General features: G+C 41.7%; 1 protein-coding gene across 3 annotated transcripts in view; it reads right to left on the bottom strand.

Annotated features, from left to right (window-relative positions):
• Positions 1 to 203: 203 nt before the first annotated feature.
• Positions 204 to 27558, bottom strand: part of FAM120A (family with sequence similarity 120A) — a 111602-nt gene continuing 84247 nt past the window's right edge. Inside the window, exons 11-18 of one of the 3 annotated variants that reach the window (XM_045563448.1) lie at positions 23685 to 23934; positions 17468 to 17582; positions 11922 to 12131; positions 10845 to 11028; positions 10159 to 10296; positions 7897 to 8038; positions 7206 to 7302; positions 204 to 2091 (exon numbers count right to left, since the gene is read on the bottom strand). In XM_045563448.1, coding sequence (XP_045419404.1) covers positions 1780 to 2091; positions 7206 to 7302; positions 7897 to 8038; positions 10159 to 10296; positions 10845 to 11028; positions 11922 to 12131; positions 17468 to 17582; positions 23685 to 23934 — 1448 coding nt within the window. In that variant the 3' untranslated portion in view covers positions 204 to 1779. The other 2 variants (XM_045563449.1, XM_045563450.1) reach the window with 2 other exon arrangements.

Below are 27558 nucleotides of genomic sequence, written 5' to 3' on the forward strand. Positions count from 1 at the left end.
GAAACAAACGTAAGCATCAGCATAATTTTCATATTAATCGTGTATTAATGTTCCCCTAGAGCTGGAAACTTGGAATTACTTTGAAAAGGAAAAATATTTTAAACTTTGGTTATCTGATCAAGCTTTTCAGTAGTTATTTCAATTTGAGTAAAACTTCGGTAAAATTTATGTTTTTACAAGTGAATTTAAAAGCCACACCATACTTTATACTAAAAGAATAAAGATTTTTATTAAGCATTGTAAGTTGCATTCAATAGCCTTCAGATACGCCACACCACAATCCATCGACAATCAATCAAACCCAACAGCAGTTCATTCTTGCACAATCCATGAGTTAGGGCAAAACTCCCTTCAACTTACAGTAAGATCCTACTTAGCTCTTGCGGGCAGGGGTTGGGGAATTACACCTCATTTCTGATCACTAATGTGATGAAGAGCATCAGAAGTATATGAAAACGATAAGAAGTGATTCTGATTTCAAAGTACATTGTTTGGAAACATTAACAAAAACATCAAAATGATAGAAGTATACCTGCTTCTACTAAATTCTTGATGGGAAAGTTCTCAAGAACAAGCAATTTGTTTCCTGCTACAGAAGGGGGGGTGTTTTTTTTTTTTTAAAGATCAAAGGGTTTTTTTTTTCACAGAATTTCATATTTTGCTAATATGAAGGCATAAAACAGCAACAAAGAACAATAATGCATACAGCAGTGAATACACCAGGGTAATGTTGATATTTGAAACGGCTAGATAATTTTGGGGGGGATTTAGAATAAATGCAACAGATGTCAATAATCACAAAATTTTAAGGTTAGAGCAAGATCAGTCAATGACTAAACAGAGTTAACATCTTTTATAGGACTATTACTGATTATTAGCATTTTTGTTTTGCAAATGGGCACATACTGGTAAGAATGGAAGAAAGGACAATAACATGCATAATATTAACTACACACTTTAAAAATTATGAACCATGCAGAAGTTTAGCTCAAGTAGTAGTACTAATGGTCTACGTCCGATTCAAAACCACATAGTTCATTGATCACAGATGCATGGTATTAGTCACGAAAAGTTTCAGAACACATTATGTTGATTTTGAAAGGTCATTTGCATCTTCTATGATTTCAACTTTATCTCCATTTAACTTGCTTGTAAAGTATGTATGATGTACTGTATATTTAAAATCAGCAGAACAGCAATATTACTCTATAATTTTTTTAGTTTTGATAGTTGCACTTTTTTTAACACAAAAGAACCACATCAACAGTGATGAAATTTAAGTAAGAAAGAAAAACTGTGGTTGTGCCTTATTTCTTTCATAATCATAAAAATCAAAGCCTTAAACAAAGCTTCATTGTGAAACAGTAATGCAAAATCAAATATAATGGCATACATATGGTGCCAAATGCTAAAAATTATATTTTAAGCTATATATACTTAAAGACTGCCAAAATTTGTTTTCTTTATAGTTCAAGAAACACAACTATAGGCTTTGTCATAACCAGTTTAAACTTTGTGTACTTCATTTTAAGTGCGGGAGTCAAATGCTCTTCATTTTCTTTCTCTTTTTTGTTTTATTGTAGCATTTTGACTACAACTGGTTAAAACTAAAAATGTGTTGTTTAAATCTCTGATATCAAAGAGGGATCTGAATTTCCAAAGTCCTCATTTTTCTCTTACGGAAAGGACAAAATGTACGTAACTGCAGGCTCTCTTTCTCTCCAGATATTCCTAAATCCTTACCCTTCCAGCATCCTTCACCCTCTATAAAAAATAAGTTTACTCTTCTTTATTTAAGACAGCTGCCTCCAGAGCAGCCTCTCTGTGACAAGTGCTGTCTGTACTTAGTGCATTTAAATGAGGATTTGTATTGCACGTTTTAGAGTCATTGTTCAAGGCACTTTCGGAGTGGCTGGGGGCCCTGGCGTCGCCCGTGCTCCCGTTCATCTGGGCAGCCGGCCTCTCCTCGGCCATCGCTCCGTTGTCAGCCAGGGAGCCGTCTGAAGACACAGCAGAGGACTTCGATTCCCCAGATTTCGACTTAAGCTCTTTGGCCACTTCTTCTGCTGAAGCAGCATAAGGAGGTCTGCCCTGTTCAAAATGAAGGACAACGAGCGATAAGGCGGCTTTTGATAAATAGCGGGAGTGGGAGAATGCTGACTTTGTCCAAACGCCACCCCACAGGTTCAAGAGCAGGAAGCACATGGTGGGGTCCTTCTAACTCTGTCCTTGCTATGGCTGAGCTTCAGGTGCCAGGAGCTTCACCTGCCCCAGTCAGTTCCCACTGTGGCCCCTCCGTCAACTTCTCTGTAGTCAATATCCTGAAAATGAGGGAGATTCTCACTTAAGGAGCTCTGTCTAACCCTTTGTGTAGCACCAAATCATTTAAAATAACAAATACCCTCAGTAAGTCCTCTCTGAAATGGAGGCTATTCCTGCCCTGGCCACAGACCAGGAATCCCGCCTCTGCCTGTGCCGAGCAGCAGCACACATGCCCCACTTCTCCCGGGAAAGCAAAACCACCGCGGGGCAACCTCAGCAAGAAACAAATCTGCACTGAGAATCACTACATGCGTTTGTGAAATACCTCTTCTGAATGGGTCTCCCCCTTCCACTTAACAGATTTAAAAATAATTCTCCGGAAAAAAATGAAACTTGAGTGATTCAGCACATTTCCTGAAAGACAGGGCTCTCTGTGAGGACAGTGAAGACAGCTTGACATCTTGAGTTGCTTGTAACACAGACCAGTTTCTCTCCCTCAGCATATGACACTGTGTGTGGCCCTGGTGATTCTCTGCCACGGGCTGCCCCCTGCACGGCAGGCTGTTTGGCAGCACCCCAAGCCTCCACCCATTAGAAGCCAGTGGCATCTGACTTGCACCAAGTTGTGGCAATCAACAATGTCTCCAAATGTCCCTGGAGCACCAACTGCCAGGGCTGAGTACCACTGTCACAGACTGACTCAGTGCTAAAGGAAACCTGGATGGATTTCACCTTCAAATAGTCATTCTTCAGATGAGAAAAGGCATCTTTCAACTCTTCATCCCAGCCTCTTCCCAACAAGAAGGGATGGTGGTGCCTTCTAGCATCTCCCAGCCTCCTACGATGAAAACAGGGTATCTGCCTTGTTTGAAAACAATGTCTACTCGCTTGGCTCAGATGGAGATGGAGTGTGCCCCGTGACCCTAACCGGAGGGACAACCTCCATGAACCAGGGGGTCCCACACATTCTCCACAGTGTCTTCTCATTTTAGCTTCTAATACTAACACGCTCCTGTCATGAGTCAATGCTATTGTCATTTTCTTAGAAACTTGAGACAAATACTATAAAATATAAAAATATAGCAGGACCAAGAAGGGGGGAAAAATCATTCCAGAAATGAAGACTACATTAGAAGAAACACAAGAACAAATAATATCTGAAGAAGGTTAAAAGGAAAAAACATTTTTTAAATCAGAAAGAAATGAAGATAGGGAAATGCAAATCAAAACCACAATGAGATAACACTTCACATCCACTAGGATGGCTAGAATCAAGAATATGGAAAATAACAAGTGTTGGCGAGGATATGGAGAAATTAGAACCCTCATGTACATTGCTGGTGGGAATGTAAAATGGTGTGGCCACTTTGGAAGACAGTCTGGCAGCTTCTCAAATGGCTAAACATTGTAGTGACCATGTGACCCAGCAATTCTACTCCTAGGCATATACCCAAGAGAACTGAAAACACATATTTACACAAAAATTTGCAGATAAGTGTTCATAATACATTATTTGTGATAGTCCCAAAATGGAAACAATGCAAATGTCCGTCAACAAATGAGTAGATAAATTAATGTGGTCTATCCATACAATGAAACATTAGTCAGCAAGAGAAAGGAATGAAATACTGATACATGGCACAACATGTATGCTTACAAGGAATGTATAAAACAAGCAAATCCACAAGACACACAAAATAGATCAATGGTTGCCAAGGGCTAGAGGAGGGGATGGGGGAATTAGAGAGTGACTGTTAATAGGTAAAAGGTTTCTTTTTGTGGTGAAGAATATTCTAGAATTATTGGTGATAGTTTCTTGACCTTGAGAACAGACTAAAAACCACTGAATTACAAAAACCTGATTAGAAAATGATGCAAAGACCTGAAGGGACACTTTGCCAAAGAAGATATACAGATGGCAAATAAGCACATGAAAAGATGTTCCACATCACAAGCCATCCGGGAAATGCAAATTAAGAAAACAATGAGGTTCCACTACACATCTATCAGGATGGCCAAAATCCAAAACACTGACAACACCAAATGCCAATGAAGACATGCAGCAAGAGGAACTCTCATTCACTGCTGTTGGGAATGCAAAATGGTAAAGCCACTTTGGAAGAAAGTGTTAGTGTTTTACAAAACTAAACACACTCCTACTACTATATAATCCAGCAGTCATGCTCATGGGTATTTACCTAAAGCAGATGAAAACTTACGTCTACACAAAAACCAGCACATGGATGTTTACAGCAACTTTATTCATAACTGCCAAACTATAAGCAACCAAGATGTCCTTTGGTGGGTTAATGGATAAACAAACTGGTATATCCAGACAATAAAATATTATTCAGTGCTAAAAAGAAATGAGCCATGAAGCCATTAAAAGACATGGAGGAAATAACTTAATTAAGTGCTTATTATTAAGTGAAAGATGCCAATCTGAGAAGGTTACATACTGTATGATTTCAACTATAGGACACTCTGGAAAAGGCCACAGTAAAAAAGATCAGTGACTGCCTGTGGTGAGAGGGGAGGGAGGGAGGAACAGGTAGAGCACAGAGGGGTTTTAGGGCAGTGACACTAGTCTGTGTGATACTCCAGTGGTAAATAAATGTCATTATACATTTGTACAAACCCACAGAATGTACAACCCTAATGTCAACTATGGACTTTGAATGATGATGAGGTACCAATGTAGGTTCCTCAATTCTAACAAACCAGCCATTCTGTGGGAGGTGCTGACAGGGGAGGAAGCTGTGGGTGTTGGGGCCAGGGGTATATGAGAACTCTCTGCCTTATGCATCTGTAACTTCTGCTAGATTTTGCTGTGAACCTAAAACTGCTCTAAAAATTAGTCTCTAAAATACACAAACCACTAAATTGTACTTTAAACAGGTGAACTTCATAGAATGTGAGTCAAAAAAGGAAGAGATAAAATGGTATCAAAAGAGCATGCTGGGCTGGGTGCAGTGGCTGACGCCTATAATCCTAGCATTCTGGGAGGCCAAGACGGGAGGACTGCTTGAGGTCAGGAGTTCAAGACCTGCCTGAGCAAGAGCAAGACCCTGTCTCTACCAAAAATAGAAAAAAATTAGCTGGGTGTAGTGGTGCACTCCTGTAGTCCCAGCTACTTGGGAGGCTAAGGCAGGAGGACTGCTTGAGCCCAGGAGTTTGAGGCTGCTGTGAGCTAGGCTGATGCCACTATACTCCAGCCAGGTCAACAGAGCGAGACTCTCTCTAACAAAAAAAAATAAAAAAAAAAAAGCATGCCAAATATTGAAGATAGTAACAAAAGAACCTGCAAGCAGAAGATGAAAACAAAGAAAGAGTACAAAAATAAAAAACTATTAAATCAAGAAAACTTTCTTAAATAAGATTTGAAATCGCATTTGGAGAAAGTGCCCCTCATACTGAGTACCCTGGATCCAGAATAACCAGTACCAGGACACGATCAAGTGAGGTCAGGAAACTTTTATAGAAAAATAAAAATAATTTGGGCATTTAGGCCAAAACAGCAAATGAGTTCAAAGGTGAAGAAAATTAGGTTATCATCAATTTTTGACAGAGAAGCTTTATGCCAGAAGTAAATGAAATAACATATTTGAGGAAAGAAAATGTGAGCCAATGCTTCCAAATAAGGAAAATTAACTGTTTTGAAATAGAATATTTTTCCCTAAGTCCTTTCTGAGGAGCCCTTCCGGCAGAATGTATTAAAGAAAGCATTTCAGAGACCAAAATGGCCACACAGACAGAAGGCTTGGGGGGCACGTGATGCGAAGGTGTTTATAGAACCAAGACAAACGAGGTAAAAGGGAAAGTACACAAGGTCATGGCTGTCTGCCCAGATAACATAGACAATAATAGCATAGTTATTTTTTTTTTTTTTAGGAATGCTAGAATGGTGGGGGAGAATGGGGAACACAAATGCAAACATTTTCCTTTAACTGTTCTCAGTGAATGACACTGGTGACAGTAGTATTCATAGTTATTTTGAGCCTGTTGTGTGTATAATATGGGATAAAGTAAATGCTTAGTTACAGGATATTCTAATTTAATCAACACCTGGCTTCTTAAGAACCAAGATTCTCAAGATGGAAAAAAAGACATTTGGATATAACAGCAGAGGTTAAGTACAATTCCAGAAATCCTAAATTTGAACGGGACGATTCAGTATAAACTCATCACATTTTATTGCAGGGAGCATGTCGGTATATACGGGGTATGTGTGTATACATACATGTGTGCACAGCATATATACATGCATGTGTGTGTGTGTGCCTTTCCCCCCTAGTGCTGTTTATAGGAAAAACCTACATACAGTGACTCGGTACAGAAGAAAGGACATACGGATGTAACAGAGAAAAGCTTATAAAAAGCCCTGTAGTTTTCAGTTTGAATTGGAACATCAAAAGGAATTCAAGAGGATCTTATCTTAAAAAAAAAAGCAGGCCTGGATGGTGCGCGTGAAGACACAGAACTCGGACGCCTGCACGCTTCCCTGGCTCTGTCCACGGAAGAGCACGAGGAACAGTGACCGAGCCTGTGATGATAAGGATCCATCGGGGCCTGGACTGTGGTCTTCAAATGCTGTTTCCCACTAAAGAAACCAACTAAAAGAAGTGGCTGTCCCAGGTCTGTGTGGCCAGACAATGCCCAAGGTGTGGCTGGCCTATCACGCTACACCAGGCACGAAGCCACCGGAGATCAGAGTGTTGGCAAAGGACAGAGCCAACTTGAAGAGGCTCCCAAACAACAGGATTTAGGCTCGAGGGAACTGATATTTGGTGAGCACCCACGTGCTAGTTATTGTGTTTGACACTTGACAGCCACAGTGGTATCCTCACAGACCTCTGTCTGAACACGGGCATGAGAAAACTAGCTTAGAAAGGAGACAGCATTGAAGGGAGTGAACTGGCACAAACACTGTGCTGTCTTCTTACCTGAATTGCTGCTTGGTTTTTGTAACCTCTGCCATAGTACCTTCCACCTCTTCCAAATGTTCTAATGACTGGGGTAGAAATCACTCCTCGTGGACGCCTAAATCAATAAAAAAGGACAACAGCAAAGAGACTTAAATCTGTTACAGACAACATTTAAAATCATATCAAATGGATTTAAAAATGTCTAATCTTATGCTTTATGAAGCATTGGGTTTATTAAGTATGGTCATATCACAGATTTATTACAGGGAATCCATCTCATTTTTTGGTTCATATCCAACACACTTAATTTGAAAATATAATACTTTAAAAATGCTATTTAAAGAAAGTATTTTAGCCAAGTGCGGTGGTATGTGCCTATAATCTCAGATAACTTGGGAGGCTGAGGTAGGAGGATTGCTTGAGGTCACAAGTTCAAGATTAGCTTGGGCAACACAGTGAGACCTCTCAAAAAAAATAAATAAATAAAAATAAAGGCACTGGGTTAATTAAATAATGTGTGGTTAATAATTTAATAATGGCTAATTAAATAGTGCTATAAATTGGATCCTATGCAATCATTAAGAATGATGTTAAAGGAGAATGTGTCTACTGATACAGAAATGTTCTTACTAAACTCGTAAGTAAAAAAGCAAGTTACAGACTGTTTTCTTTCTTTATACAAAAGACATTTTTGTGGTTCAGAACTTACCCTCTTGCTGGTCCTCCAACAGAAACCACTTGCAGGGGGAAAGGCCCTCGGCCCCCGCGGCCCCGTCTGCTCCCAGCCCAGTGGCCAACCACAGTGCCAGCTATCTCTAGTTTCCCTCCCTGAGAAGGCATAGGTTGGACTCCTGCACACAAAGAGAGGAAAAGACAAAATCTTTACAATCACAGAATTAAGAACAGCAAGGAGATACAAGCAAGAAACTTTTCAGTTTTGGTTTATATTTAGCATGAAGCTGCTTTATCCTGCTTTGTAAAGACTTCTTTTTCATTATGTGGAGTATCTACGTGCATGCTTTGATTTTACACTGCTGTTAAGAAGAACCCATGACAACTGAATTACGTTACAACTACAAATGTGCAAGGTTTTTTAGATAGAAACAGATTCAATAAAGTGTTGTCACTGGGTACATATGGCATGCTTTCTATATTACCAAGATGGAAATCTGCAAACTCAGAATGTTTTTCTCTTTAAGTAAACACTTCCAAGTTATTACACCTTAACCAAACGTTACAGAAGATAAGTAAATCTAGCCTGTATGTCTTACTATATTGTTAAATTAGAATTTCTATAAGCAGAGTCATAAATATTCATTGTATTCACTAACTTCTATTAATTACTGGTGGCCTGCATATTCTAAGGTTTTCTGACTTAAGAAAATTCTGAAAGTGTTAACTGATAGCCAAATCTCTGATGTAAAAGAAACAAAACAAACGAACAAAAAACAGAGCCCCAATCATCTTCTCTGGCAATGGGAACAGATTATAATAAATCCTCTATCATCTTGGTGTTAGCCATGGCACTACAGCACTGTCCAATAAAAATCTACAAGCTTTATATTTTCTAATAGCCACATGAAAAAAAATACAAAGAAACAGATTAAATAAGTTTTAATATTTATTTAACCCAATATATCCAAAATAATATTGTTTCAACAGGTAGTCAAGATAAAAAAATTAATGAGCTATTTTACATTCCTTTCCCTGTATTAAGTACTTAAAATCTGGTGTGCATTTTACACTTTCTAGCCACAGTTGAAGTGTTCAATAGTGCATGTGGCCAGTGGCTACTACATTGGACAACGAAGACATGAGTTTCAGACACAGTTTTAGAATAGTTGAGAAGCAAGTTCCTCTCATTCCAGTCTAAGAAATCATTTCTCACTGCACATTATCCACAGTGAAATCTCCCCTCCTTCAGTCTGTTGTCCCGACTACAGGCCAGCTTCAGTTTCAAGGCACTGCAAGTTGCTGAAGCCAATCAAGAAGCAAAGTGGACACACGGCAGCTTTGCCGGAGGAACAGCCCCAGGACAGAGTGCCCTGCAGGAGGCTGGTGGGAGGACAGAGAGCAGGCAGAGGGGCATGCAGCTGCACCAGGGAAAGGAGAGGTAACTTCTGTGGCTGAGACAGAGGAGCTGATCCAACGCCAAGTCTGCAGGAGTCACCTTTCCACTCAGCACCCCTCGCTGGCCTCCCTAAATACCCCAAGTAACTGAGGTGGAAAAACATCACTGATAAGAGAGAAAGGCTTGCCCATCCTCAAAGTGACTTCAAAATGTATCTGAACAATCCTGTTACGTGACTTGATGGCCAGATTTACATCTGCAGTCCCATAATGTGGGATTAGGACAAGCCACAAGTCACAGGCTTCAAATTACAGCAACATCACCGGACATTATTTCTAATGCTAAATGTTGAGACTTTTTTCTCCCTTGCAAGTCTAATACAAATGAAAAGAGAAGCAATGGGAATCTAAAGTAAACTGATTATTTATGTACCTGACATTAGGTCGTTGTTTAAAAATGTTTCTATGAAACAAACTGTGACAGACTTTTTATGCCAGGGATTCTGTGACTATTAGAATCTTCTATACAAGCATGATAATCTTTACCAAAAGAGGGCTGCTTGGGAAAGAAACACCACTGAGTATTAGTCAGCAGCGCATCCTATGAACACGAGGCGATGGTCGGGTCACCAGGTGCACAGAAAGGCTCTGTTCTAGGTGGACACTCAGTGGTCTGCCCTGAAAGGAAAGACTGGCCACGGCAGAACCGCTGCAGAGACCTGAGGGCAGAGAGTCTCGGGCGCGGGGGAGCAACCAATGAGGGTCAGATCGGGGACCCAGAAGAAAGGGCATTCTGTTGGAGCAGGGGCTTGTGAAGACAGTAAAGGAAGGTAGGCGTCAGACGATGGAGCAAAGGAAGTGCTGGCAGGCAGAAGCTCTGGGAAGGGGGGGGTATAATTACCGCCCTGGGACTTGCTAGTCCTGCTGCTGTCACTGCCTGAGAAGGCTCCGCAGTGTCCCGATGCTGTCGCCACCCGGAAGGCACGGTAAGGGCCTGTTGCTACCGTTTCCCCATAGGGGCCTCCAAAGCCACAGACTCCTGTGGGACCCGGGGTAGAGAGAGACAGGGGAGAAGCGTGAGGGACAGGGCTTGGGGGCCCTGCAGGGCATTCGGGCAGAGCAGCCCCTGCCTCCTTCAGCTGCCAGGGAGGGGTCTCCTGTCCCCTCTTGTTGCCTTGCTGTCCTGTGCCCATCGTCCCCAGGGGCCAGCACTGAAATGCCACCCTCCTTACAGCAGGTCATTCAACAGGGTACTGGCATCAGGGCTGAGGATGGGCCCTGGGAGATGGGTCTTGGAAGACAGCTGTCTCTAACCTGGATGGTTATTTCCCCTCACACATGAGAAAAAACTCTTAAAATGTGAGCAGAGAGTTTTTAGCTAGAATGACAGATCTCAGGATGCAGCCTCTGCATCTGCATCTACAGCTCTCTCCCCCTAATCTCCAGGGTCAAGCTCACTCCTTGCGGACTTGAAGAACTGCTGCTGTGAGCCCCCGTGACTGACAATGACAGGGTCGACACAGCAGACAGGCTTGCCTAAGACGGCTGCACACTCCTCCCAGGAACGAGTCATGCCAAACCACTCACCTGCAAAGCCTCTGCCCCTGCCCTGAGACGGGGGGACGGGCCCGAAGTGCCGAGGGTATGCAGAGGCAGGGTAGAAGGGCAGGGCGGGCGGCGGCGGGAAGGGGAGCGCGTGGCTCTGCCGGGAGAAGTTGAGCCCCTCCAGCACGCTCTGGCGCATCTTCTCCACCTTGGCAGCCTGCTCAGCCTGCAAGGCAAGGACCAGCATGTGAAAGCTCGATTCCGTGTTTTAAGTGAACTGAAATGAGCAGGAAAGAAATTAGATATATCAACTGCTATAAAAACGTACAGTTGGTCCTCTTTATTCATGAGTCCTATATATGCAAATCCACCCACTTGCTAACATTTGCTTGTAACTACAAAATCAATACTCATGGCACTTTTCTGGTCACAGACTTGTACAAAATGGGGGAAGAATTTTAGACGCTGAACACACCAACCCCAGCTGAGGTCAAACAAGATCACGCCTGCCTTCTTATTTCAGCTCACCCTGAAAACAGAGCCTATTTAGTGTCAAAGTTTTTACACTTTTGTGCTTTTTCTTGGTGATTTTACTGTTTACAAACACCCCCAGCTTAGTGCTGAAGTCCTCCCCAGCATTCCCAAGTGCAGAGAAGAAAATCCATGTTGTAGAAGCTTCATTCAGCCACGAGTTATGGGCTGCTGCCTGTGAGTTCAATAATGAATTAACAATACACATTTAATGAGGTATCTTTAAACAGAAACACACAAGAAACAAGGTTATATACTGGTTCTATGACAAAAATATGTGACCAGAGCCTTGAAGGACCCTAATCCTGTACTTCCCCTAGGAGCAATGGTTCAGTGTTTGCTAATTCAGTGTTCAAGGTGAATTTTAGAACATAGCCACCGTGAATAATGAAAACCAACTGTATATCAGGAGCCTTGCTCACTATGGGCACTAAAGCGATATTTAGTTATACACACTGGGCTGGGCCCAACCCAAAAGAGAATACTGTCACACAAGTTTCATGACAAATACGGTATAAAAGAGGACAGATTTACCCAGCGAGCTTTACTTCATTTCGTCAGAGGTGCCTGCCCTGCCCCCGAGCATACCTGACCATCACAGAGGTCGATGAGTGGGGTCTTTTCCCGGCTGGCTTTGAGGAGTTTGGATTGGAAGAGCTTCCCATCAAAATACATCCAAGGACAACAGTGTTCCCAGGGGATTGGCTGTCCACATGCATCATTTGCAAACAATGCCATGTCTACTCCACTCATGAAGAGAGCTGACAGCTGAATTCCTCGGGGGTCTAGGTTCTCAATCTTTAAATTGAAAAGAGTAACTTCTATGGAATAAGAGTACTACAGTGTTTAATCCTTCCAATGTCTCAATAAAACTTTCCAGAGTTAACAGAGAATATTCCTTAACAAAAACAGCACCACTGAGTAGTCCTATAATTACCTTATAATGACCTAAAACTGGCTTTGTTTGAACAGAAATACCTTATATGTTATTTAACAAATTTAAATTTAAGAGAATGTTTTATAAACATACTGAAATATTTCTGTTGGGGTTTATAAAGTGTCAGTATACAGTGATGCTGTATTTAACGCTGACAAGTGACAAAGTGAGCAATGATGTGCAGTCTCCTTTGACTCCAGAGCCCCCACAATGCCCTCATGAAATAACATTTCACATTTCAGATGTGAACACATTAATGTGTTAACAGAAAGGGTGTCAAAAAGGAACACTCAATATTAAGATTTTGCATTTCTCAAGTAGTTATATTAAAAAACTACTTTGTATACATAATTACATTCTAAAATAAATTTATACTTTGTTATTTCATACGTTAATGTTTTAGATAGCAACTTATTAATACAACTGTCAATGTTTTTGGAGAAATGGATAGCTTATAAATGAAAGAACACAACAACAAAAATACTGTATTTGAACCAAATATACTATTAGAATTTGAACAGACTTTAACTTCCCTCAGTGATGAGTGCTGGGTGCCTGCCTTCTGGGCACAGAGCCCACCCTCCTAGCGTATCATAAGCAGGGTAAGAAATGCCAACATGAGTACAGTCAACTCTTGATCATCTGTATGTAAAGACCAAGTTTGTGGATTATCCAGGACAAAGTTTTAACTCTGCTCTGGCTTTTGTCTTCTCACTCTGAAGGCTTAAGAATGCAGTTTTTATGGAGTATCAATCTAAGCAATGCCTAATTGTGACAGGTAAAAGCACTTTTTGTTAAAGAGAAAAAGTCATTCTGGTACCAAATGCTAATGAATTTATGATCATCTACTGTTTCGTGCTGTTTGTGCTAACATTCCCCATTACCAGCTAACACTGTGTTTTCCAACCTTTGTTAAATTTTAAGTCAGTGCAGTTCAACTTTAAAAACCTGGAAAAGTCTGTTCACAAATTTATAAATGCTGTTTTAACTACATCTCTGGATCCTACTGTACACCACTGGCTCCTTTTCCCATGTATTTGTTGGGAAGCAAACTAAAAAATGTTCAGCAGTGGGTAGGTGGGGCTGGGGTGATGAAATGAGATGTATTTTTTTATTTATGTGCACAGTGGAGAAAGATGGGCAAACTGGAACAAAATGGAGAAAATGCATTTGATGTATTTAGTTCCCAGCCACCCTCAGTTCTGAGCTGCAGGAAGAAAGGAGAACTCTCAAGGCAGAAAAAGGGAGCTGCTCCTGTTGGGAAGAGGCCAAGCAGAGGTGCAGGCCTTGGAACAGACAGGACACCCATCCCCTGGCCCCTCGTTCTTTGGGAATGATGACCACGAATCCCTTGCAACCAGAGGAACTCTACCACTTCCAGCCCAGGGCCTCCGTGCCCCCCTCTCTACCCTACACCAGAGAACTGCGCAGCCGGGTCAAGGACCAGGGAGAGGAAATAACAGGGTTGATGCTGCTCTAAGGGTGTTTGCCTCACTATCAAAATGTCATACACAAAATGCCACGGATGCCTTCTGTGGAAGCACATGCAGCACTACCCTGCTGGTATTTCTTAGGAACGGGCTGTGGCCGATCACGGCCAGATTCAAACCACTGTGACAAATGGAACTCAAAACCACTGTCCCAGCAAATGGCTATCTGCACGCTGAGCGTAAGAAACAGCAGCAGATGCATACAACACAGAAACACCTGAGTTCGAACTGATAATCTCCAAATTTGCTGACAGGAGGAATGGAGCAAGACTAGAGTGAGTGAGTGAGTGTGTGAGTGTGTGTGTGTGTATGTGTAAAATGGCCTCAATGTTAGTTGAAGGACTGCATTTTTATGGATTTCAAAAATGATGTCTGCAGTTTCAAGAATCTATTAGCAGTTTTAGTTATGACAAGTACCATTACATTAACAGAGTTTTTAAAATAAGAGCTGTATAAACAATGTGAATAAAATCTCAATTGCTGTATAAATTTTGCTTCTTTTGAAAAATATTTTAAAACTTACATTACAGTTTTTCTTTCCCTAAATGGTAATTATACAAAAAATAACATCTAGTATTTATGAGGAACTTAATAAATATGTATCAGATACTGTCCTTTTTTTTAACATGTATTTTCATATCATTTCCATGTCTCAACAACCATAAGATACAGCTGCTTCCAACAGCATCTCCATTGCACAGATGGGTCACAGAGGGCTCAGAGCCACCGAGCAGATAATTGACAGAACCCAAACCTGAACCCTTGATTGCAAAAATGGCTAAATAGTCACGTTCTAACCTCATTCTTTTATACCAGTTGAGATAAAATATTCAACATTATCCAAGGTTCCTCAACTGGAGAAACACAGAAAAAAATTCTGACTTTATTAGGAAATACAAATATGGAATTTAATCTCTGCCCAATTAGCTCATGAACCAAATTCCAGTTAAGTTACTTTCTAAATACTGGGCAACAGACTCTTAATTTGTCATATTTACCTATATGCAAAATAATTCTTACAGTTATCACAGACATGTGGCACGCCCCTAATACTGTCTTTAAAACTCTTCATTTTCCATCTTTTATATTCTGCACTTGGCATGTGAAACTGTTAAAAGAATTTAAGGCAATTATAGGGATGTCAAGAATAAGGGAGAAAGAAACTGGACAAATATTTTAACTGTACAAAGTTCCTTCTCCTCATCCTTTACCCGCCCTCCTCAAAACACAGGGTGAGTGATAATTTTACCTTAATAATTACATTCATGCTGGTAACCTAGGAGAAGGGCTTAAAAAATATAACAGGAAAAAAATGAGGGTCATCAATTACTGTCACAGGTACTCAAGGAACCACACAGAACACGCTTAATTATTCATGGACATGGTAGACAGAGAACACATGGATGAGATGAAATTCCTAAAAATTCAGTTTAGCTCATGGTTTCAATGTCTTTTCCCACCAAACCTCCCATCAGAAAATCTAACAGGAGTCCAAACTGTCAGCACTGGGTCTTTTCTTCCTCCTGTCCTCCTCTGATGGCAAAGCATGTAATGGACAATAAATGGGAGAAGAGAAACAGGGTCTGGCAATCCACAAACTGGGTAACGGGCCCTGACCCAACAACAGCAACAGTCAAGAGTTGACTATATCGTAAGCAGTGAAATGGTGTACTACAGAAAAGCACTGTTGTTGATTTCGATATATCAAAAAACTTTAGTAGTTAAATGAAAAAGCAACTTTAAAATTTAATTTTTTATCACTGAATTTTGGAACCCTCAGCTCTGCATAGGAATTTTTGTAGCATTTAAATAATGATTATTCCTAATAATTCTCAATCTAATAGCTGAGAGATCAATCTTAAAAAATAAAAAAGCAAACAACTGCCTTTCCCCCCAACAAATGCTATTCTTCCTTACAGCTCTTTCAAAATTTATACTAATGAAAATGAAGCGCCCACAGGTGTAGGCTGTCACTAAAGGGAACTGTCGACCTCCAGACAAGCAAGACCCAGAGGAACAATGAATCAGACTGAAGTTAACTACACATAAAATGTCTTTCTGAATACATCTCTCTTTAGATGAAGAACCAGGAGAAAACCATGAGAGCACTAAGATCTCAAAAGAACCAAAACGAAAGCTTAGAGTGTGATTGTTTTTCAAAAGTTATATCCTATGTGTTGATCCAAAAATGAAAAGGATATGGGATATAGGATGAACTTTGAGTAAAAGTAACTTGATGGTGAATAAGGCTTAGTGGGCATACCTGATACCTGGCGGTCTGATTTTCAGAACTGGGATGTCAATACTGATGTAATAATCTATATAAGAGAAACAGGAGTAGAGGTAGAGGGATGGCACCACACTCTAGTAAAAGTATCTCCAACCCCCTGAAGCACAGTCTGTGACGAAGACGGTGGTGATGAGACAAACCAGGTGAGGACACAGGGAAGAACCTGACTTAGCACCAGCCACACTGCCTGACGGGGACACCTGACCAAACATTGAAAACAGAAACGTAAATTCAAAAACATTAAAAATAATAATAATTTCTGTCTAACAAACAGAAAAGCTTGATCTATAAAGCAAAGAATACAATTTTAGGTGAATTCTCCTAAGTTTTGGTTTTTTTATTTGGCTTATTTCAGAGTGATCAGAAGCCTCAGGTGGGCTCCACGCAGTTGAGGAGAGTCATTCAACACCAAATTACTCAATTTAACACAGTAATTTAGGGACAACCAGAAATTTATCAAGCACCAACTGTCAAATACTGAAAATCTATAAAGTGAGCCTTAAATTCCTCTGCAGGGAAAGAATGCCTTCGTAAAGAAGGCCAAAAAGAGCCAAAGGTGAAGGCAATTTTGTCAAATGAGAGTAAATGATTACAAATAAAACTTTTAAAAAAGAAAACCTGATGGCAAAGAAAAAACAAAACCCTGTACATTAAAAAGAAAAGGTAGATTTACTAATTTAACTAACTTTGAAAAGTCTTGAACTTCTAAAATTTAGTGCAGAAATTAGAAAGCAATTGCAACCGTGTGAACACAGCATCTAAAAAACGTGTACTGAAAAGCTACGCACACTGAAAAACAGGTGACAACTTGGAGGAAATCAATATTGTCAAAACAATTAAAGAACAAGTGAAATTACTAGAAGGCAAAATTAAAAGGAATATGATGTTAAATGCTGACTAAAAAGGGTACAGGGATGATGGTGTAACATTGTTCTTCAAGTGGTTTTTTAAAAGGGATTTTACAATACTAGTGGGGCAAAGAATATTCTGTAGAGAAAACAAGTTGTAATTAGGAACAACGAAATGAAATAAGAAAAAGAATCCTTGCTAGATGTTAGAAAATTCTTAAGATCAAGCCCTCCCAGGGTTTGGAATCCCCTCCTAAAATAAAAAAGGCAAGTTTATTTTCTGATGTGAAAAACGAGAATAAATATCCATTGGTAAACAAGGGGAAATCATTCTTGGACAAAACCGGGACTGATCGTTTCCAAACTTGGGATGGCAAATCCATAACTAGAAAGGAATATTCCTTTTGCCCTGAAGGCGATCAAGTTCACATCATATTAGTATTACCAGTTTAGTGTACTAAAAGAATTAGTTTAAAGAATTAGCAATTCTGCCTCATGAAAGTTAATTGTGTTACACCAAATTCCAAAGCAAGACCACCCAGGACAATGAAATGAGGCTGATAAATTACCTTGAGCTCCTGTAGCTGATCAGGCTCGTAGAGTTTGGGGGACAGTGCCTGAGCCAGGAAGGCGTCCAGCTCCTGACGACGCAGGATGCGTGCTCCCGGCCACTGCACCATGTACCTGGTGAGGGGCAGAAACAGTCGGGCGTGATTACTGAGTGGTCACCCATGACACGGACAGACCCAGTGGGAGGTTCTAAGCAATCGGGATGATGCGAGCTTAGAAGGCCCATAATGACTTCTTACTCAGCTTTTCTATTTTCACGTGATGACACCATTACAAATGAAAACAATCATTACCCAGACTGACCAGAATGTTTTACTTTAGAGCAATCAGAAGTAGCACACCAATTTGTGCATACTGAAAACTAGGTGGTCAGAGATTTTTGATACAACTTCACTCTTGTGATGTATTTAAGTACACTGTAAGTACCAATTTATAGGAGTTATTCATTTGAACTCAAGCCAGGATGCCCAGGAGGCAGATCCTAGGTCCAAACAAGAAAGATGAAACTCCAGATGAAGAGCAGTGAGCATGACAGGGACTCTGCATAGCCCGGAAACAACTGGGGATGGAACAGGGACCACAGGGGTAGGAGGCAGGAGAGTTGAGGAACACAACTCACAGGACCATCACCAAAGCCACAGACTTCAAAATGGGTGCACCCTGGTGTGGGCAGCTGAAGAGAGGTCATTTTCCAAATCTTCAACTAGAATAAGTGTGCCTGGGAGTCACCAGGCTCCACGCCAGTCTCCTTCCTTTCTCTGTGCCAGCCCTGCCCGAGTGGAAAACACCCTAGGGCACTACACAGAGCACAACCCAAGCAGTATCTGGACGGTAAAGGGCTAACCATAATGACTTAGTCATAAACCTTTCTGCAAGTCTAATGGCTTCCAATTCTTTGCATTCAACAAACTTGAAAGATGACCTAATCAAGTTGCCAGCTCATCGCTAAAAATAGCTTCTGATGATATGTGATCTCTGGCAAATAACTCAAAAGGAGTTCAGAAAACTGTGACATGCTTAACGAAGCTCTTTCCATTCCCATCTGCTAAATTTTCTCAATGCTTAAAATCTAAGTTAATAAAACCACGGTCGGTGTTAGTGCTGAGCCCTAACTCATTCTTGAAATACTTGATATTCATCCATGGGAACATAAACTAAGGTGGAGGTTCCATTCAGCTCACTGAGATATATTTTCAATTAAATTCCAAACTGGAAAGTTTACATGCTCTTTAGGTACAAGGCATTGGTCTAAGTATTTTATGCACATTAACTCATCTATTGTTGTCACAGCAACTGAGGCACGAATGATTATTATCCCATTTTAAAGATGGGAAAGATGAGGCACAGAAAGCTTACATACTTCACGGTAAAATTAATGTGGCAAAAGTAGGAAGAAAATGCAATTTCAAGGTGAACAGTGAATGTTAAATTTCTATGGTATTTATATTCGATCAGATATATTTAAGAGTGATGTAAAAGTTTTATTTAATTAAACTGTCAATATTTGCAAGGATAAAAATTACATCCTTTATGACTAATGCCACAAGTCTTAAATACGATGGTCTTCCTGAGTTTTAGCCAGGGCTTGATGCAAGAAATAGCAACTATGAAGAAGCACCCCCACCACTTCTGTGTGAAAAACACTGTGGAAGAGACTGTGCTCAATATACAATTTTCTTTGCCTTAAATATTCGTGTTTTAGGTTCCTTTTATTTTTATTTATTCAATTAATTTATTTTTTAAAATTGTGGTAAAATCCACCTAACATAAAATTTACCATTTTAACCACTTTTCAGTGCATTAAGCACATTCACATTGGTGTGCAACCATCACTATCATCCATCCACAGAACTTTCACTGTCCCAAACTGAAACTGTCGCCATTAAACAGCTCCCCAGTCCCCTCTCCCCCAGCCCCTGGCTATAGGTTCCTTTTAAAATTTTGAATCAGAAAAAGATTGTCTTGGGGACAGGTTGGTTTTCGCAGGATCTTTCCTGTTTTTCTTGGCAGCTAAGACTCTCAGAACTCAGTTTAGCCATGATAACAAATAGCCCTGTTGGTCAGAACATCTGCTATTTCCTCCATCTGGCTTTATATAACAAAGTCAGCATTTAGCTCTTCCTCCCCATAGGTCAGTCCTCTAAACATCTTCCCTGGATGCAGAGAATACGAAGTCCATACACACACAGATACACAGATTAAACGCCAAAACACACAGACAGCAGCAATGGCATCCCAGTTAAGACTGGCTAATAACTTCGTCTTGGTCACCTCAGTTACTCATTCTATTCTTATCTGTGCATTTCGAATGTTTTCAAATGCCTGCTAAATCTACCTGTGGAATTTCTGGAAAATTTATCTCTTGATGTTTTTTTCCATGCAATGAGCAGAGTACAAAAATGCCATTTGACGTGCTAAGCAGCTATAGGACCTCGGCAGCTGTCTAACCTTCCCTGGCCTTCCTTCCCTCACCACAGAAGGCTGAGGGCTGTGCAGATTGCTCTGGAGTCCTTCTAAAGCCGGCTGACCTGAATCATCTCCTCTCACTGCCCTTCACAAGCATGGACGCTGGGGCAAGCCAGAGCTCCAACAGGAGGGACACAGGCCCTGGCCAGCACGGGCAGCTGCTGTGTCACCTGGTCTGACCAACCTCCCGGGACGCCCATCCAGAGCTCACACGGACTTGCTTTAGCTGTGTTTGGGAGCCTCATGCTCTCCATCCCCTGTCATCTTATTTATTAACGCTGACTTCAGTCGAGTTCTTCCAGGACTTAACTCAGTCTGCATCTTTTTGTCTGCTGTCTTGTCTCCTATAAGAACATAAGCTGCTTTTGGACAAAGCAAGGCCTCATCTGTTTTGTCCACCTTGTATCCCCAACGAAGACCTGCTCTGACCTGCACGCTTGGCCTTCACCTTCACGCTGCATCAACCTCTGCTGCTGTCTCTGCTGCCGGGGATGCTAGAGATTAGACTGACACTGTTCTGCTCACCACAATTGTCCGCGTGTCTCAGTGCCCACAAAGAGGGAGCACTCCATGAGACACCAGCCTAATGAGGAATGGAGTGAATAACAGCAGGACAAGACAGTGACATGAGTCTGTGCCACGCCACGGAGGATGGACTTAAGCTTGGAGCTGAAATGACGCGAGGTTCACGCCCCACGGTACAGTGGTGTCTATCCTTTACCGCGGCCATGGGCCCGCGATGTGCCCGCCCGCGGGCTCCCGGCGTGCTCCTTAGGGCAGGTATGTGGCGGACACCCAGGTGTTCCACTGAAAGCCACATATCACTTTAAACTTGGAAGGGAGAAATACAAATAACCTAACCAAATTCATTATAGCTAATTTGATTTTAGAACACCCATAGTCTCAATCTTAAATTTTTGATTAGTATAAGGTTTTTATTGATAAAAATATGTCCTTAACTGAATTTTCCATCAGAGGAAACCAGAAAACTCTAAAAACAAAGACAAAAAACTAGTGTTTCCCATTAGCTAATCTTCAATGGAAATAAAATGAAAATTGGCACACTGTGCTCTACTTAACCTCCACTGAAGTCTCCCTAAATAAGTTATTGACCTTAAAGTTTGTTATAAATTTAAGAAACTTCAGGAAATACAAGCATGAATAAAACTCTGTCCTCCTTTCCTAAAGTTAGTCAAGTGGGAGGCAGAGGGAGCAGCGGTCAGCGGTGCTTGCCCAGCAGCAGCCAGCCTGGAAGGTGAGGCAGGCCCTACAGGAACAATGGCAATGGGGACCGCATAACAGATGGGCCCCTGCCAAGGGAGAGGTCACAAGGGTACCTGAGCCCAAGGCTCTCACTGCCAGAGCCAGCAGCTACAAATGTAGAGAGGGACAGTAGATTGAGCCCGGGTTAATTCACTGTTTTCAATGAGAAGCAGGAACACACAGCAGCAGCTGTTGGGGTGGGCTCGTAGAGGCACTGGGAGGGCAGAGGAAGCAAAGCTCCCACAGCAAGGAGCCCTTACTCTGAGAGCCTGGTTTCTAAATGCTGTCCCCTACTTGTAGGAACTGAGGCTGCTTGGAGAAATGAGGACCCTGGAACTGAGGCAGGGAGATACAAAGGAAGGCAGAACATGTGCAGAGAAGTAAAGAGGTAATCAGAAAATGACAGGGTCAGTGGCAAGACCACGGAGGCCAGTTGATAAGGTGACAAGGGTAGCCATCAAAATAGACAATGGTGCAGTGGACCAAAAACTCCTGGAGAAAAAGGAGGCTCTGAGTCCATACTGATGCATACAGGTTGGCTGTCTAAGGAGGAGTGAAATGTTTACTGAATGTCCAAGCACATCCCCATGAGATGCATACAGTTGCAAAAGGTGAGAGCACCTCCACACGGGGAAGCCACAGATGCTCTGCATCAAGGCTTCAGAGCCAGCATCCTACCCAACGGGATAAATGAGCTGTGCGGGGCGTCACCCCTGAAAGCAAGGAGATGGCCTGGAACTGGTCTCTCTCTTTTTTTTTTTTTGAGACAGAGTCTCACTTTGTTGCCCGGGCTAGATGAGTGCCGTGGCGTCAGCCTACTCACAGCAACCTCAAACTCCTGGGCTCAAGCGATCCTACTGCCTCAGCCTCCCGAGTAGCTGGGACTACAGGCATGTGCCACCATGCCTGGCTAATTTTTTCTATATATATTTTTAGTTGTCCAGATAATTTATTTCTATTTTTAGTAGAGACGGGGTCTCGCTCAGGCTGGTCTCGAACTCCTGACCTCGTGGGATCCACCCACCTCGGCCTCCCAGAGGGCTAGGATTACAGGTGTGAGCCACCGCGCCCGGCCTGGAACTGGTCTCTTATCACAAAGGATGCTGCTGGGACAACTAGCCAAACAGGTCCTGCAGATACGATGAACTTCAGTATCAACATGGATTGATTTTGATGGTGGTTATAAAGGAAAATGCCCTTGTCTGTTAGAAAATCACAGTAAAGTATTTGAATAAAAATACTTTTGTATTGTACACGCAACTTTTCTCTAAGTTTGAAATTGCTTCAAAATCAAACCAAATCAACCAACTCCAAAACCTAATGAATGTCCTATATGCATCCCAACTCAAATTAACTTCAAAACATCAACAGTGTCTACACCTACTCCTGGAACTGCTGGCTTTGAGGGCCTAGATGCAGAAACCCCAGCAGCAGAAGCACACTGGCGCCCAGACCTGGGTTTCTAGACACCCTTCTCTATGATAAGGAAGCAGCGCTGCTCCTTAGAGAGATGGCTGATGCCGGAGTACCGGAAGCATCTTATAGGGCCTGAAAGCAAGGAAGGGCTCCCAAAACAAAAGAATGGCATGTGTCAGGTGCCAACCCAAAGGAGAGCTCAAGGCCGGGGCTGGGGCAATGCAAGGAACAAGATGAATAACATAGTACTGGCTACAACACCAAATGAGTTGATTACAACCCTATAAAATGAGGACATGAACTCGTACTGACAAATACATTCATGTGCCACATGACGTTTCAGTCAACCACAGACTGAATACAGGACAGTGGTCCCATTAGATTACAGTATTTTTACCGTACCTTTTCTATGTTTAGCTGTGTTTAGATACACAAATATCTAACAATTGTAATACCATCGTGCTCCCATGCCTCCGTGTCCATTACAGTAACACGCTGTGCCCGGGTTGCAGCCTGGGAGCAACAGGCCATACCATACAGCCCAAGTGTGTAGCTGGCTCTGCCATCGACGTTTGTGTGAGTACACTCTGCGACATTTACACAATGACAAAAGCGCCAAATCATGCACTTCTCAGAACATGTCCCCATCATTAAGCAATACAGTGTGAATGATTAAATAAATGAAGGGGGAAGAAGAGATAAATTTTCTCTACATAGGAATTTCAAATAACATATAATATACTCCACACTATAGCCTTCAAAATCTTTAATATTTAAAGAATAAACTACATTTAAAGCCATTACATAATATTTACATACCATATATGCTCACCAAATATACCTACTCTATAAACATATGGCATAAATTAAAATATATATTGCATTTACAAAGCCTACATTTCTATAATATATATAAATATGGGATCAGGATGGGATCAGGATAAATTTCAACAGACAACATGGTTCATATGGAGTAAACTTTCTATCCTTTCCAGAACTCAGTGGACACTGTGGTCTTGGCCCCCACACCCAGCGGGGTCCCCAGTTGCAGCTCCCATGCCCAGCACCCACCGTAAGACGCAGCAGAGCACCATGAGGTGAGTGGGCACGTTGGCAGGGTTGAGCATGGCAGGGGTGTCCGACCTCATGCAGGCTAGGAAGGCCCTCATTCTGCGGTTCTTGTCCTCCACTGCCTTGCCTAGCCAAAGCCTCTTCAGGTTGGGGCAGGTCCACTCTCTGAAGGCAAGAGCTTCTACCAGTTCTGGAGTTTGAGGAGACTTCCCTTTGTAAGCTGCCCATTCTTTAATGATCACTGGTGAGACTACATAAAAGAATAACCAGAGAAGACACATTCATGCACGGGCTCACCTACTTTCAGTTTTAACAAAAACAAACAGCTCTAGTAATTAGAGTCTGAAGATGTCGCCTCTCTCCTTAGCAAGCCCCCAGTCCTCACATTTATTTTGTTTGCCCCTCTACTCTGTGTAAGTAATGGCTCATTCAGATTTTCAGTCAGGCCCTAGATAAATTTTTTCTCAATAAAATTATGACTTGATTTTCCCCATATAACTAATATGTATAAATCAAGGATATTAGGCAAAATTTGTTTTAATATTTTATGTCTATTAATAGCTTTAATAACAATTGGTATTCACAGAGGTATGTGATTAATTATTTTAACATGGAAAATCTAATTTAGATAGCTAATCTCTTTTTCTACATACATAAATACTTTCACAAATTAGACTGGAAAAATAATTTGCATTTGGTAGGCACTTTACTGGAGGACCTCCTGCTTTAACAAACATAACTGTGAAACTCTATTTTAAAGACTGGCCAGTAAGACACAAGTAGAAGCAATATTCCAGGCTTTGGAATCCCAGATGATGCCAGCATATAGTAATTATATTCAGCAAGACTTAAGACAGAGTGCAAAATTCTCCAACATTTCACCTCAAAAAAAGTAAGGAGTTCTAAGTTGATATAATACAAAAACAATGATCTTTTATCCACAGTTGTTTTACCATTTAGATTGAATTAATACTTACAAACACACAAACATGCACATTTTCCCACATAATTTCCAAATAGATTAAGAAAAAAAGTATGATGGGGGAAATACAATGAAAACAATCCATACTGCACAGTAGAATGTTAAAATTTCTTATCAACTGCACTGAGGTAACAATTCAGTGGTAAAACCTGGATGTGGTCATAAGTAACAAGGAATTTGCTTTCGTTCAATAAACACCAGAACCGAAGCAGGGAAATGTGTGGTCCCTTGCCCAGCGAGCTGCTCAGCGTGAACCAGAGGCACCATCACCGGCTAACACGTTCCACTGCACGGCCACGCCAAGGCCAACAGCTGGTATGGAAACCAGGATGGTATGATAAATTCTAATTTCATCTTTGACACATTAATTCTACCCATATAACATTAATCCAGCTGAGTTCGTTTTCTCTAAAGTAATGGCTAAGGCATTCTGAAGAATCTCAAATCAGGACAGAGTTAATGTATAACTGGCTGATTTCCAATTCCACTCCAAGTATAGATATAGTCAGGCAATACAATAATCTCTTAAAATGCAATGAAAAACGTCAGGCGTTAGATACTTGGATATACAGTTTATCAGCAACAGAAAAAATGTTTAAACACATTTCAATACCCGATAAGTCAGGTAACAGTGTCATCCATAGGAACACGCTGTGAGTCACAACCTCGCGGCAAGGGCTCTGTGGTGAGCCCTTCCGGAGCCAGCCCCAGACTGTGTCCCCTTAGGAGACGCCTACTGGACAGAACAGGGTGTACAAGTTAAGACAGTCACTGAAAATTCTCCTTTTACAAAAAAGTCACTGTTGTCTTTAGGCAAATTCCTTTCATTTACATTTGAACATCTGGGTGTTTAAATGTTAAAGGAATATTTAAAACATTCCAAATTCTCATTTTAAAGTTCAAGTCAAAACACAGGTATACATGTATATATATACATACATGCTTGTTTTTATTCAATATTTTTAGCTGTCAGATATCAAACCAGTAAGTCTCCATTATCAAACAGACCCTGTCCTTGGACGCACAATCTAAGGCACCGCCCCACCACGACACTGCTGAGCTCCAGCACAGCTCTCAGCTTCTGGAGGCTTCCTCAGCAGCAGTGTCGGGACATGCAGGATCACGCCATGTGCAGGCCTTCCCGTGAGCCGACCCCGCCTTCCCTCCTGTGATCCAACACAAAGGCTGCTTGGCCCCAAGAGAAAACAGGTAAAGTGAACTTCTGGAATGAGTTGCTCACCAATATGTTTCTACTAGATTAGTTTCTATTAGATTACTTCACATGTACACACACAGCACACACACTCCACACCACACCATACACACTTAACAAACCATCACACACCCCACACCACACACACACCGCACACACCGCACCCCCATCACACACACATCCACACAGCACGGGTTTCGGCTGTACAACCCGCTCGGGGTCTTCTCAAGAGAGGCCTCCATCCCAAGCCTACCCTCACATAACTTTGCCATTTCTTCCTCGTTTGTTAGCGCTGCTCTCACCTCTCTCTAACTATTTTTAGCAATTATTTATTTTATTATGTTTTGTTTTCATTCCAGAAAAAAATTGTTGGTAGAGGATTTTCATTCTCAAATTCAGAACCTTTAGGCCTCCACATATTTCATTCTGCAAGGCCCTGGGTTAAGTTAAGTGGAGGTCAGAGGTACTCACCCTAACTCTACATGGTATTCTCAGAAATACGTATTTCACCTTCAGGGTTCTAACGCCTTTCCACATTCGGGCTCTGAGGGCCTCCCGTGTACCTGAAAGAGCCTGGCCCAGCGCCAGGTCTCAGACTCTACACAGCCCTGACAGTGACTGGTGAACACACTCCTGAGGGCTGAAACTAGACTCTGGCTGATGGACTTGGCCAAGGCAATACTCCAGCCAAAGGCTGCCCAAGTCCTAGCAGGGCTTAGAATGGCCCCAGGTAAGACTACAGAAGTAGTAGGGATGGAAAAGGATTTGTCCTGTCTCACAGCGCTAAGCATTTTTTTTGTCTATCTGCAATACTCATGATGAGAACAGCTCAAATCTAATTTAAGAAACACATGTCTTTATCAAAGTAAATAGATGTGCTTAACCCAAAGGCTTGCTCCAAAAGCAGAGGTGCTCTTGATTTGCTTTATTTTTACAATGTGCTCATCTGTTTTTAATCTAATATTTAGAGATCTTATGAGCATACCACCACTTAATAGCTGTGAGACCTTAGGCCAATCATTCAGTAGGCATTTACGAAGCCTCTGCTATGTGCCAGGCTGGGCTGAGACAACGGGCAGGCAGGCGAGGTGGACCTGCACGAGTGTGTGCCTTACAGTGAGGGTTTTCCTTAGATTCTCAGACCCGGACCTGGTTCCGAGGACCAAGAAAAGAGGCTAATGCCTAACTGTGCAACACAATACTGATGATCAAACATAAAAAGCACCTAGCACCCCTCGATATGTAGGGAAAAGTATGAGATTAGCTAACATTTTATACATTACTTACATAAATTTAATTAAAAATTAGTGCTTATAAAGAATTCCAAGGGGCATTCAGTTTTGGGTTTGACACATAGCAGCCTCAAGGGTACCAGGGCTGAGCAAAGAAAATGGCTTGCCTCTGCTCTGCAGGTCCCCTGACACAGGGCAGCTGGGGGCAGCCATCAGGGAGGAGAACACCTGCCGCTCCTACTGCTCTCTTTGGGCTGCTGGTTTCTTCCCAAGAGTCACTGTTGCCCAGGAGGGTGGACTTCTCAGTTCTCACGGTGTTGTTCAGCCCACAGGAAATAAGCAAATACAAAGTAAATATTTGCTAACAGTAAGTAATCTGGGTTTTTATCATTTTTGCAAAACACCCTGGGTATGTGTGCTTGCTCACGATAGTATCAGGGCACTTGG

This window comes from Lemur catta, chromosome 10 (assembly GCF_020740605.2).
Source record: "Lemur catta isolate mLemCat1 chromosome 10, mLemCat1.pri, whole genome shotgun sequence".
NCBI classification, from domain to species: Eukaryota; Metazoa; Chordata; class Mammalia; order Primates; family Lemuridae; genus Lemur; species Lemur catta.